Below are 14,421 nucleotides of genomic sequence, written 5' to 3'. Positions count from 1 at the left end.
ATAAGATCAGGAGTAAAAATGTGCTTAACTTTTTAAGGTATAGGGGGCAGTATTTTCGATTTCAGATGAAAAGCGTTCCCAGAGTAAACTGCCTAATACTCGGGCCCAGAGTCAAATATTTGCATATTATTAGTAGATTTGGATAGAAAACACTCTGAAGTTATTAAAACTGTTTGAATGATGTCTGTGAGTATAACACAACTCATATGGCAGGCAAGAACCTGAGAAAAATCCAACCAGGAAGAGGGATCTCTGATGCTTGTAGTCTTTTCAAGTCATTGCCTATATAACACAGTGACTTAGGGTTCATTTTGCACTTCCTAAGGCTTCCACTAGATGTCAACAGTCTTTAGAACCTTGTTTCAGGCTTTTGCAGTGAACAGAGAGCGAACAAGGCAGCCAGGAAGTTGGTGACACAGAAAATGACACGAGTTCATTGGTGCACGTTCACATGAGGTAGCTGTGTTCCATAACTTCAATAATATTCCAAAGTCTTGAAAAACGTTATGTTAAAAAAGCCCTAAAGATTGATGCTATACAACGTTTGACATGTTTCTATGAACGTAAATAGAACGTTATTTGCCTTCTGATGAAGATCAAAGGTAAGTGAATATTTATAATGCTATTTATGATTTTAGATGACTCCAAAATGGCGGGTATCTGTATTGCCTGATGTATTTTTCTGAGCGCCGTACTCAGATTATTGCAAAGTGTGCTTTCCCCGTGAAGCTTTTTTGAAATCTGTCACAGCGGTTGCAATAAGGAGATGTTTATCTATAATTCTTTTATCAACGTTTATGATGAGTATTTTTGTAAATTGATGTGCACATTCACCGGAAGTTCTTGTGGGAATACATTTTCTGAACATCAAGCGCCAATGTAAAATGCTGTTTTTGGATATAAATATGAACTTTATCGAGCAAAACATACATGTATTGTATAACATGAAGTCCTATGAGTGCCATCTGATGAAGATCAAAGGTTAGTGAATATTTTAGCTGTACTTTTGGTTTTTGTGATGCATGTCCTTGCTTTGAAAATGGCTGTGTAGTTTTTCTTGTGAAGTTTATGTCCAAACAATCTAATTTTATGCTTTCTCCGTAAAGCCTTTTTGAAATCGGACAATGTGGTTAGATTAACGAGAAGTTTATCTTTAAAATGGTGTAAAATAGTTGATTGTTTGAGAAAATGAAATTGAGATTTTTGCTGCTTTGTATTTCGCGCCATGCTATTTAACTGGCTGTTGAATAGTGTGTCCCGCAGGTGGGACGGTCACGTCCCACCTAGCCCATAGAAGTTAAGAATTACACTTTGGGATGGTGTCTCAATACACCCAGTCACAACAAAGATACAGGTGTGCTTCCTAACGCAGTTGCCTGAGTGGAAGGAAACTGCTCAGCGATTACACCAAGAGGCCAATGGTGACTTTAAAACAGTTACAGAGTTTAACTTCATATGGGCAAGTGGGACGGTAGCGTCCCACCTGGCCAACATCCGGTGAAATTGCAGAGCACGAAATTCAAAAATACCAAATCCAAATATATAACATTCTTGAAAATATGTGTTATACATCAAAATAAAGCTTAACTTCTTGTTAATCCAGCCTCTGTGTCAGATTTGAAAAAGGCTTTACGGCGAAGGCAAACCATGTGATTATCTGAAGACAGCGCCCCGCATACAAACACATGAAAATCATATTTCAACCAGGCAGGTGCGCCACAAAAGTCAGAAATAGCGATATAATTAATGCCTTACCTTTGAAGATCTTCTGTTGGCACTCCAAAATGTCCCAGAAACATCACAAATGGTCCTTTGATTCAGAAATACACCGGTTTTCAACTCACCCAACATGCTTACATAGTATTTAATAAGTTACCTGTAAACTTGGTCCAAACATTTCAAACAACGTTCCTAATCCAACCTCAGGTGCCCTAAAACGTAAGTAATCGATAAAATATAAGACGGAATAAACTGTTTCCAATACCGGATAAAAACAACGTAAAGCGCGCTCCAGTTCACACGCATCAAAACAGTAGAGTCCACCTGGAGTGACACTTACAATGAATAGCACTACTTCATTTCTCAAAAGAACAACATTGAACAATTTCTAAAGACTGATGACATCTAGTGGAAGGCATAGGAACTGCAACCAGGTTCCTAATAATAAGGGTATCCCATAGAAAGCAAATGGAAAATCCTATGACCTCAATTTCTTTTTTCCCTGGATGGTTTGTCCTCTGGGTTTCGCCTGCCATATCAGTTCTGTTATACTCACAGACATTATTTTAACAGTTTTAGAAACTTTAGGGTGTTTTCTATCCAAATCTACCAATTATATGCACATCCTAGCTTCTGGGCGTGAGTAACAGGCAGTTTACTTTGGGAACGCTTTTCATCCGGAGGTCAAAATACTGCCCCCTACCCAAGAGATGTTAATTGCTGTGATAGGAGAAAACTGAGGATTGTCGTGTCTTTGCCGGATTAACCTCTCTGGGCTAGGCGGGACGAATTCGTCCCAGCTACGCAACAGCCAGTTGAATCCCGTGGCGCGATTTTCAAATACCTTAGAAATGCTATTACTTCAATTTCTCAAACATATGACTATTTTACAGCATTTTAAAGACAAGACTCTCGTTAATCTAACCACACTGTCCGATTTCAAAAAGGCTTTACAACGAAAGCAAAACATTAGATTATGTCAGCAGAGTACCCAGCCAGAAATAATCAGACACCCATTTTTCAAGCTAGCATATAATGTCACATAAACCCAGAAGACAGCTAAATGCAGCACTAACCTTTGATGATCTTCATCAGATGACAATCCTAGGACATTATGTTATACAATACATGCATGTTTTGTTCAATCAAGTTCATATTTATATCAAAAACCAGCTTTTTACATTAGCATGTGACGTTCAGAACTAGCATACCCCCCGCAAACTTCCGGGGAATTTACTAACAATTTACTAAATTACTCACGATAAACGTTCACAAAAAACACAACAATTATTTTAAGAATTATAGATACAGAACTCCTTTGTGCAATCGAGGTGTCCGATTTTAAAATAGCTTTTCGGTGAAAGCACATTTTGCAATATTCTCAGTAGATAGCCTAGCCATCACGGCTAGCCATTTAGACACCGACCAAGTTTAGCCCTGACCAAAGTCAGATTTACTATTACAAAAGTTTGATTACCTTTGTTGTCTTCGTCAGAATGCACTCCCAGGACTGCTACTTCAATAACAAATGTTGGTTTGGTCCAAAATAATCCATCGTTATATCCAAATAGCGGAATTTTGTTCGTGCGTTCCAGACACTATCCGAAATGGTAAATCAGGGTTATGAGCATGGCGCAATTCGTGACAAAAAAAATTATAAATATTCCATTACCGTACTTCGAAGCATGTCAACCGCTGTTTAAAATCCATTTTTATGCCATTTTTCTCGTAAAAAAGCGCTAATATTCCGACCGGGAATCTCCATTTAGCTAAACAGAGGAAAGAAAACAAAGCTTTCGGTCGACGCGGGCACAAGCCTGAGTCTCACAGTACTGTAACCAGCCACTACCCAAACGCGCTACTTTTTTTCAGCCAGAGCCTGCAAAGCCACGATTCAGCTTTTTGCCGCCTTCTGAGAGCCTATGGCAGCCGTAGGAAGTGTCACGTAACAGCAGAGATCCATTGTAATGGATAGAGATGGCAAAGAAGGCCAAGAAATGGTCAGACAGGGTACTTCCTGTACAGAATCTTCTCAGGTTTTGACCTGCCATTTGAGTTCTGTTATACTCACAGACACCATTCAAACAGTTTTAGAAACTTTGGAGTGTTTTCTATCCAAAGCCAATAATTATATGCATATTCTAGTTACTGGGCAGGAGTAGTAACCAGATTAAATCGGGTACATTTTTTATACAGCCGTGTCAATACTGCCCCCTAGCCCTAACAGGTTAAAAAGGAACCACCAGCTTTCATATGTTCTCATGTTCTGAGCAAGGAACTTAACCTGTTGGGGCTAGGGGGCAGTATTTGCACGGCCGGATAAAAAAAACGTACCCAATTTAAGCTGGTTACTACTCTTGCCCAGAAACGTGCATATGCATATAATTAGTAGATTTGGATAGAAAACACTCTGAAGTTTCTAAAACTGTTTGAATGGTGTCTGTGAGTATAACAGAACTCATATGGCAGGCCAAAACCTGAGAATATTCCATACAGGAAGTGCCCTGTCTGACAATTTGTTATCCTTCTGTTGCATCTCTATCGAAAATACAGCATCTCTGCTGTAACGTGACATTTTCTAAGGCTTCCATTGGCTCTCAGAAGGCGCCAGAAAGTGAAATGACGTGTCTCCTGTCTCTGGGCGAAGAACAGCAGGGGAATTTGTGAGTGGTCAGGCTGGGAACAGTGACACTGGGAGGTGCGCGTTCATGAGAATTCTCAATTTTTTTCTTTCAGCCTTTGAATGAATACAACGTCGCCCGGTTGGAATATTATCGCTATTTTACGAGAAAAATAGCATAAAAATTGATTTTAAACAGCGTTTGACATGGTTTTAACTACGGTAATGGAATATTTTTTTGGTCACGAAATTCGCTCGCGTGTCACCCTTCGGATAATGACTTGAACGCACGAACAAAACGGAGCTATTTGGATAGAACTATGGATTATTTGGAACCAAAACAACATTTGTTGTTGAAGTAGAAGTCCTGGGAGTGCATTCTGACGAAGAACAGCAAAGGTAATCCAATTTTTCTTATAGTAAATCTGAGTTTGGTGAGGGCCAAACTTGGGTGTCAAATTAGCTAGCCGTGATGGCCGGGCTATGTACTCAGAATATTGCAAAATGTGCTTTCGCCGAAAAGCTATTTTAAAATCTGACACCGCGATTGCATAAAGGAGTTCTGTATCTATAATTCTTAATATAATTGTTATGTATTTTGTGAATGTTAATCATGAGTAATTTAGTAAATTCACCGGAAGTTTGCGGTGGTTATGCTAGTTCTGAACATCACATGCTAATGTAAAAAGCTGTTTTTTGATATAAATATGAACTTGATTGAACAAAACATGCATGTATTGTATAACACAATGTCCTAGGAGTGTCATCTGATGAAGATAATCAAAGGTTAGTGCTGCATTTAGCTGTGGTTTGGGTTTTTGTGACATATATATTTGCTTTGAAAATGGCTGTGTGATTATTTTTGGCAGGGTACTCTCCTGACATAATCTAATGTTTTGCTTTCGCTGTAAAGCCTTTTTGAAATCGGACAATGTGGTTAGATTAACGAGAGTCTTGTCTTTAAAATGGTGTAAAATAGTCATATGTTTGAGAAATTGAAGTTATAGCATTTGAGGTATTTGTATTTCGCGCCACGCGATTCCATTGGCTGTTGACTAGGTGGGACGCAAGCCTCCCACCTAGCCCAGGGAATTTAAACGGTATTTTTTTTATTTTATTTTTATTTTATTTTTTTACATGGCACATATTGCACTTTTACTTTCTTCTCCAACACTTTGTTTTTGCATTATTTAAACCAAATTGAACATGTTTCATTATTTATTTGAGGCTAAATTGATAGTATTTATGTATTATATTAAGTTAAAATAAGTGTTCATTCAGTATTGTTGTAATTGTCATTATTACAAATAAATACATTTTATATATATTTTTTGTATTTACATTGGCCGATTAATCGGTAGCGACTTTTTTGGGGGGGGTATCCAATAATCGGTATCGGCGTCGAAAAATCATAATCGGTCGACCTCTAGTGTGCACTTCAATCAGCGAAGGTCCCAAACAGTCAATCATATTTCTCAGGAAATTTGATAATATTTGGATGAAACCAGATCAAAAGTAGGACTTTCAAAGAATTAAAAAAAGATGGTTGCTTCTACATTGATAAAGTTTGATCATAAAGTTACTGGTCCCCTCCCCCATGTCAAACACTGATTCAGCAGGCGGAATTATTAAGGGCCTTTTGTGACATCACAAAAAGTCTCATTTTAACACACTAATGGTGAAGTCATGTTCTCGTACCTAATTTAAATAAGTACCGCCTTGTAACCAACATCGCAAATGGAACGACTCATTTAAATTTTAGGTGGGAAAAAACACACTATACAGTGCATTCGGGAAGTATTCAGACCCCGTGACTTTTTTTTCCACATTTTGTTATGTTACAGCCTTATTCTAAAATGTATTAAATAGTCCCCCCCTCCTCATAACATCCCATAATGACAAATAAAAATAAAAAACAGGAGCGCCGCAAAGTGGTAGGCCACACAAGCTCTCAGAACGGGACAGTGCTGATGAAGGTTGCTCATAAAAATTGTCTGTCCTCAGTTGCAACACTCACTACCGAGTCCCAAACTACCTCTTGAAGCAACATCAGCACAATAACTGTTATTCGGGAGCTTAATGAAATGGGTTTCCATGGCTGAGCAGACGCACACAAGCCTAAGATCACCATGCAAAATGTCAAGCGTCGGCTGGAGTGGTGTAAACCTCACCTTATCTAGAGACTCTGGAGCAGTGGAAATGCATTCCGTGGAGTGATTGATCACTCTCCACCGTGTGGTAGTTCGATGGACAAATATGGATGGCAGGAGAACGCTACCTGCCCAAAAGCATAGTACCAACTGTAAAGTTTGGTGGAGGAGGAATAATGGTCTGGGCTGTTTCTTGATTTGGGCTAGGCCCCTTAGTTCCAGTAAAGGGAAATCATAACACCACAGCAAACAATTACATTCTAGACAATTCTGTGCTTCCAATTTTGTGGCAATGGTTTGGGGAATGCCCTTTCCTGTTTCAGCATGACAATGCCCCTCTGCATAAAGTGAGGTCCATACAGAAATGGTATGTTGAGATTGGTGTGGAAGAACTTCACTGGCCTGCACAGAGATCTGACCTCAACCCCATTGAACACCTTTAGGATGAATTGGAACGCTGACTGAGAGCCAGGCCTAATCGCCCAACATCAGTACCCGACCTCACTTATGCTCGTGGCTGAATGGAAGCAAGTCCCCGCAGCAATGCTCCAACATCTAGTGGAAAGTTTTCCCAGAAGAGTGGAGGCTGTTATAGCAGCAAAGGGGGGAGACCAACTCCATATTAATGCCCATGATTTTGGAATGAGATGTCCAACGAGCAGGTGTATACATACATTTGGTCATGTAGCGTATAATGTTTTATCAGAACAACTGTTTGAGACTTTTAAGGCATGAGCTAAAATGTGTTAGGGCCTCAACTATAATGTGTCAACGATAAGTGATGATGGAAAATTGCTGACTGTAGCGCTATGCTACATTGACAACAATAAATATGAAATCAGCCAAAGAAGCCATAATGCTTAATACCAAATAGTCTTGATGTTGAATTGCAACGCACTTTGTTTTGTCTGACAAGACTGTATGTACGGTAGGGTAATTTGTAACCTTTGGCACAGCATGTCACACCAGGCACTAAGCCTAAACATGCTACCGTAATTTCCAGACTATAAGCCGCAACTTTTTTCCCACGTTTTGAACCTCGCGGCTTAAACAATGACGCGGCTAATATATATATATTTTTTAAATAACATTGTGACGTGCTCAGTTTTTTGCCGGCATGAAGCTTTCATTAGACCAATGAAATTGCCGAACGGGTTAAGGTCAAACAACTTTTTTGTTTACTGTTTAGATTAAATCGAGCGCTCTCAAACTTCCCATCATTCTGATTACGGTAGTCATTTTGTCACCCTCATCATGGCAAAGACACAGAGAAATGCAAATGATGCAGCTTTCAAGTTGAAGGCAATTGATCTGGCTGTTGGAAAAGGAAATAGAGCTGCTGCACGGGAGCTTGGTCTTAATGAGTCAATGATAAGACGTTGGAAACAGCAGCGTGAGGAATTGACTCAGTGCAAAAAGACAACTAAAGCTTTCAGAGGGAAGAAAAGCAGATGGCCCGAACTAGAAAATGAGCTCGAAGACTGGGTCAACACACAGAGAGCAGAAGGCCGAGGTGTTTCAACTGTGCAGATCCGACTGAAAGCCAAAACAATTGCCACCGCAATGAAGTTTGATGATTTTAGAGGTGGACCATCGTGGTGTCTCAGATTTATGAGACGTAAAGGCCTGTCCATCAGGGTACAGATGAGTCTGTGTCAGGAAGGAGGAAAAAGTTTCAAACTTCCGCAAATTCACTGATGCAAAGACAGCGGAGCATTCCATGGGCCCGCACGACATCATAACTATGGATGAGGTTCCTCTGACGTTTGACCTGCCTCTCACTCGGACTGTCAACAGGAAAGGCGAATCATACATCACGCTGAAAACAACTGGGCATGAAAAAAAAACGCACTTCACCTGTGTTCTGAGCTGCACGGCATCGGGGGAAAAGCTTCCACCGATGGTGATTTCTAAACGCACGACGATGCCAAAAGAAAAATTCCGGAGAGGAATTGTTGTGAAAGTCAACAAGAAAGGTTGGATGACGGAAAGCCTAATGCATGAATGGCATACGGAGTGTTACGGCAAGCGACCGGGAGGATTCTTTCACAGGAACAAGGCATTGCTCGTTTTGGACAGCATGAGGGCCCACATAACAGATTCGGTGAAAGAAGCCATCAAGAGGACAAACTCAATTCCAGCTGTGATTCCTGGGAGCACAACAAAGTATTTGCAGCCACTCGACATCAGTGTAAATCGTGCATTTAAGGTGGCGCTCCGTGTTCAGTGGGAGGCTTGGATGACAAGTGGGGAGAAATCCTTCACTAAAACAGGCCGCATGCGAAGAGCAACTTATTGGTCAAGTCTGCCAGTGGGTCCTGACAGCGTGGAGCATTGTCAAAAAATCCACTATCATCAACGGGTTTCGAAGGCTGGACTGCTGCGTGTTGAAGAGGGCTCAGTGGGGGATTTGCCTCCGGATGAAAGTGACGAGAGCGACAATGAAAACGATCCAATATCGGATGAAGCAATTCTGAGGCTATTCAACTCCGACACCGAAGGAGTTGACTTCAGTGGTTTCAGTGCACAGGAGGAGGAAGATGGTGACCAATGACTTTCTTGGTAGGCTACTGTTTACTGCAATTTCTTTTTTTTTTGTTACAAGCCGTGTTTCGTTAAAGCCTACTTATTTTTGTTACAAGCCGTGTTTCGTTAAAGCCTGTGTAAAGTTAATTTGTTTCAATGTACCGGTAGGCACCTGCGGCTTATAGACATGTGTGGCTTATTTATGTTCAAAATAATATATCTATTTTTTTTTATTCAGTGGGTGCGGCTTATATTCAGGTCCGCTCAATAGTCCAGAAATTACGGTAGTTTACAGTGGCCAGGTCACCACAACTCAACCCACAGACCAGGAGACCAGATAAAGAGCACTTGTGTTGCAGCAGATTCCAGTTGTGTGAAATGTCCCTATAGTTGATTAAAAAAATACATAAAACAAAATAATTCTGACGTGTCTCATTGTGGGGAAAAAAACAAGGGGGAAAAAAATGTGTCCCATTCATTACACATGTGACATCTGTGTCACTGCCTGGCGACCCTACAGAAAGGTATATAAAGGAAATCGTGGTGAAACCACTGACGTTGGGCTAAACATTTATTTTCACTGCTTGTAAGCAGTGGATTTCCAGTTGGGCTGCTTCCAACGCGTTGTTCATTACAAATGTAAAGACGAATGGGAGCTAAAAAGCTGGCCTTCCCCCTTCCTCTGCAATCTGACAGGGAGATATGTAGCTCCTAAAATAAGAGCTGATTCCACACTTCAGCCCCAGTCACTTCCATAGCTCACATCGTGAGGCCAGAAATGATAAAGCTCAGCACTTCTCTAATGAGACTGTGACAAACGCGAGTGCCACAAGCACACACACTACAAAGAAAATATACATAGGCCTATATGATTGTGTAGAGAAACCCAATAAGTTCCATCTCCCACAATGGATAGTCCTACTGCAGCGCACTGACACAAAAGCCTGCATTTAGGAGGGCATAGGCTAGCCAAATACCTCAACTCCATGATGATTTCTCCACAGAGTTGAAGCGCAGACTAGAGTTTTTGAAATTACCTCGGACTTAAACATTTACCACGTAGGCCTACCTATGTTTGTCCTCTGTTGTAGCGTGCTTTTTTGTTTGTTGAAACTGAATAAAACGTTAATCAAATACAACCACCGACTGTTTCCTTATTGCTGTTGCTCTAAGATAGAAACTCAGTGCGAATATGCCAATTCAGTTGCAAGAATAAAACAGTCAGTGGTTTTACTTAATTAACGTTTTATTTAAGAAATGTGGATTTCAGCAAACAAAGACATGCAACAGAGAACAAACATAGGTACACAGTAAGGTTGAAATAATTTACATTTTAAGTATCGACTGCATATCAACTCAAAGGAGTCGGAGGTTTATATTTCTTTTAAAGGAACTTTTGCTCCATCATATTTTGTTTTCTTTACAAGATCAATTTATGTTTCATGGAGGAATTATATTATTATCTGTGGTAGAATTTACTTCAGGGGATAATCCACCACAAACCACTAATTCCTATGATTAACAGTGTTAAAGAGCATTAAATAATACTAATATGTGAAAATAATTATTTGTGAAGAAATTGTTCATATAAAGTTGGTAGCAACATGTGAAAATCATTGTGGAAATCTGTTGCAGCTGAACTACAAAATGCAATGCTCTCTCTGGGCTGGATGGCTAGCTAGCAACCAAACGTAGATACACACAATAATACCAAAGTCAATATCAGCATGTGAAGTAGCTAGCTAGCGAGCTGTAAAATCGCCTAAACAAACTGGACTATCCATTTAGGAGTCTATCTCACAGAGTTCAACTGCAGTTCGCCTCTGCCCAGAGCAAGTGCCGAATACGCAGCTAATGCAACAATGGCCCTTTCCCAGGTTTCCCACAGGGTGCTGTGCGATATGGTACTTGAAGGAAAAAACGTTTAGATTGAGCACATCTAAGCGAAATATATACTTTGTCAAGATGATATAGCCCGATGGATGTTTTTAGACAAGTATGCCCATACCATCTATTGGATGATTTGGCGATCTGTAGTGCAGGTAATTGTTTTAAAAGCGTTATGAAATGTGATAGTGTGTTATCCCCCATCTCCATTGACGAGAACCATATAGCTATGACACGTTCCAACAATTTCCTGATTTCACAAATGGACCACTTAGAAGTGAAATCATAGGGATTGAACCTAGGCGTAAAAAAATGTAATGACTATTTCTGGCTGTGGATTATCCCTTTAACTCAGTGGAACTTGATGTGCAACAGATTAATTAATGTAGAAATTAACTAATCAAATTTCCTTCTGTCAAAAACGTATATTGTTTTTTTGGGGGGGCTCATCAGAGAGCTCAATAGAGCATGCTTTGCAACCATACATTTGTACATTGACGTGTCATTTAGCAGACACTAAAGTTGTTCTCAATAAAAACATGCATTCAAGTAAGTTAAATAAACAACCACATGTAAAAAGTTGAAAGTTTATGTAACCGTCACTGTAGTTAAACTGGTCTGTTGGTTTGTTCCCTGTACTACACTGTTTACTGCTGGCTTAGGAGTTGGCAGAGAAGCTCATAGAAGAGAAAGAAGCAGGTGGGTGCACAAAGCTCCCTTCACTATACCAGTGTTATTTGGAAATAAAACTTTAGAATGTAAAGTTCATTTTTCATTTAGTAGTTAGGAAAATCAACTCAAAGTGCTACAACTGACAACATTAATTTGGGAGGTACTGGTTCAAATTGAGTTGAAACATGATTACCTGAATACATTTTATCAATCCGACAATAATTTCAAATTATTATTTCTCAATTGTTTGTGTTTCAATAACAGAATTTTAAAAAGTAGATCTGTATTAATTATTTTTTACATTAAATGATCCGTTTCCATTAGGTGTAAACTACTATCCTATATATAATTCATTACTTCGCTAGATTTGTGATTAACAACAACCTAGGTTACTTGGAACACCCTGACATCTACCTCCTTAATTTGATTTGCTGCCATTAGCGACATCAGCTGCAACAAGTATAATAGAAACTTGAGCACTGGTGATAGCCGCAGCAGGAAGGTAATATACCCGGGTCGTTTTAACATACTATTTTGGTTTTCTAACTAAGTGTCAATAAACTATACACAGAACAATTTGAGTGTATATAAAACAAATCCTTACTGGTTCGTGGGCGGCGCTGAGAGGGGGAAGACCACCTCCTCTTCCTCGTATTCAGGTCCATCCTGCATGTCGCTTTCATCCACAGTTCCGAGTCCCCCGTAGCCTGGGGGTGGTGGGGGAGGTGGTGGCAGAGGGGGGAAGACACTTGACCCGTCGGGACCCACCGAGGTGGGTGACATCCGGATGCCGGGTCCCTCCGAGGTGGGGGGGTAGCACATACTGCCAATGGTCCCTGAACTTGTTCCTAGAATAATTGCATGTCCGCCACTCCCTGTAGCGGACAAGGCAGGTCCGGCAATATCTCCTCCAGACACGGGGTAAATCATACTTATATCAGAGGGGGAGTCTGGGGAGGTGTTCAACGGGTGGCGGAGGTTTGTTGCAGCTCCCTGGCCCAAATCAGTGACCCGCACTCTGGTCGGGTTGGGATAAAACGGAAAATGGGCCGTCTCTGGGCCTCCGCCGCCCGCCACCCCTTTCCCTGCCGAGACAGAGCCCGTATCCTCGCCACTGACCTCCGCAGCCATCATTTTCGGAAAATACGTAGAGGGGAATAAGTCGAGAAGGGAACCTGCCCTTCCCCTCTAGTCTTGCAGCACCCCCTCACTGTTTGGGTTGGTAAAAACAACCCCAAAAGTTTATTGGAAAACAACACGTTTACGGTAGCCAGCTAGCGTTAGCTAATAACGCAAACTCGTTAGCTAAACTCTAGCCAAAGCTAGTTAGCTACAGTAGCTAGCTATGAAGACACGAGTTTTCATGAGTTTAAAGTTCTGCTAGAACTGCAGTTTTGAAAATAACGTTTAAATACCTGAAGGGAGAGGCAGATGACGTATTTAATTCCTTTTTTTGCTAGTCCTGCCTGCTCCCTCGGCAGCAACCAGTCTACTTGTCGATACGTATTGTTTTATTGTCACTGCCTGTGTGTGAAATCCTTTATTGTGCTGTTGTTGTTTTGCTCCTACGGAGTTCCCAAATGTCTTAGGTTGCCACCACAAACGCCCCCCTCTGTCGCCTGAACCTCTGGTGGACTTAGTTTAGCCGATGTAGCCCACCAACCGAGGAAATTACAGCACTTCGTTCTTGCATAAATTCGCGTTTCTTTCTCGATTACGGGGCTGGAGGCTTGCTGCTACTGCCGCCGCTATTCCCTCCCTCTCCTCACTCTGCTCGCTAACGCGCAGGCCCAGCCAAGAGAGTACGGAGTAAATGCACGGCGCGAGCTGCATCCATTTATATCTGCTATCGGTGGTGAGGAAGTGAAAAGCAGTCTCAACACCGGATTAGACTACAAACACTCCATTAAAAGGAGGGAATTATCATACCATTCATATGATGAATGTGGCACGCCACATGTATGATACGCGTTACCTTTGAATAGTAATTCAGAACCACACATCGTACTGTCTGATACGGGACCCTTTCAATGGTGATTTTAACTGAGACCGCGTGCGCATGTTCACCATAGAAGCCAAAACATTTCCCGGGAATTTGTTGTGTCAACTCCCTGGGTTTTCATATTTAGATTTAGCATGATTCTTATAAAAGCATGCTTGGATTATAAATTGGGGAGCTGTTTAGACCCTGGTTTTAGTAGTCTCTGAGCTAGCTAAGTTAGCAAGTATTGACAAAAGAATGTTAGTTACAGCAGCTAGCTATATATAAAAAAAAGATTAGCTAGCTAACGTATCCTCATGTTGTGTAGCTAACGTTACATGTAATTTCTCTGTTCCACTCTAGTCTGTTCCCACTCAATGATGACTTCTCCCATCACTCAGGTGTGTTCAACAATTCCCAGTTTCTACATACATCTTTGGATTTATAAATGAATTATATGTACCCATTGATTCTTGAAGAATATTACTTATAAATGCCTTATGAGCTTAGTTCAACTGTCATACCTCACCAGAACCCCAAATATAAGATTGTTTTACTCCAATGTTTGTAAACAAAATAAATGAAAACAAACACTGTATAGCCTCAAGCAATATCATGGATGGTCAGTCCTTGCTTCCATAGCTCTGTCTAAGAATTTGAGAGTGGTAACATTTCTCCAGCCCGTCCGATAGTTTTTTGTTTTTTTTACCAAAACAGACATGGAAGAAACTTATTTCCAGCTTTAGTGCTTTTCATTTGCTTCATATTATAACCTGCAGTAGGCTATCTATGTGAGTGAAGTACAATGAAAAGACTGGTTCCAACTTCCCTGACCAAGGGCTGTTGGTCTTGCTGGCAAAGGCTAA

At 40.7% G+C, this 14,421-nt stretch overlaps 1 protein-coding gene across 3 annotated transcripts in view; it reads right to left on the bottom strand.

Annotated features, from left to right (window-relative positions):
* Positions 1 to 13,610, bottom strand: part of LOC106580138 (ras GTPase-activating protein 1) — a 55,563-nt gene extending 41,953 nt beyond the window's left edge. For 2 of the 3 annotated variants that reach the window (XM_014160854.3, XM_014160856.3), the window contains exon 1: positions 12,179 to 13,610. In XM_014160854.3, the coding sequence (XP_014016329.2) occupies positions 12,179 to 12,708 (530 nt within the window). In that variant the 5' untranslated portion in view covers positions 12,709 to 13,610. The remainder of the gene's footprint in view (positions 1 to 12,178) is intronic. The other variant, XM_014160855.3, reaches the window with a different exon arrangement.
* Between the last annotated feature and the right edge of the window lie 811 nt (positions 13,611 to 14,421).

The sequence above is a fragment of the Salmo salar genome, chromosome 20, assembly GCF_965601325.2.
Source record: "Salmo salar chromosome 20, fSalSal1, whole genome shotgun sequence".
NCBI lineage: Eukaryota > Metazoa > Chordata > Actinopteri > Salmoniformes > Salmonidae > Salmo > Salmo salar.
This window is presented reverse-complemented; position numbering and strand designations above follow the sequence as displayed.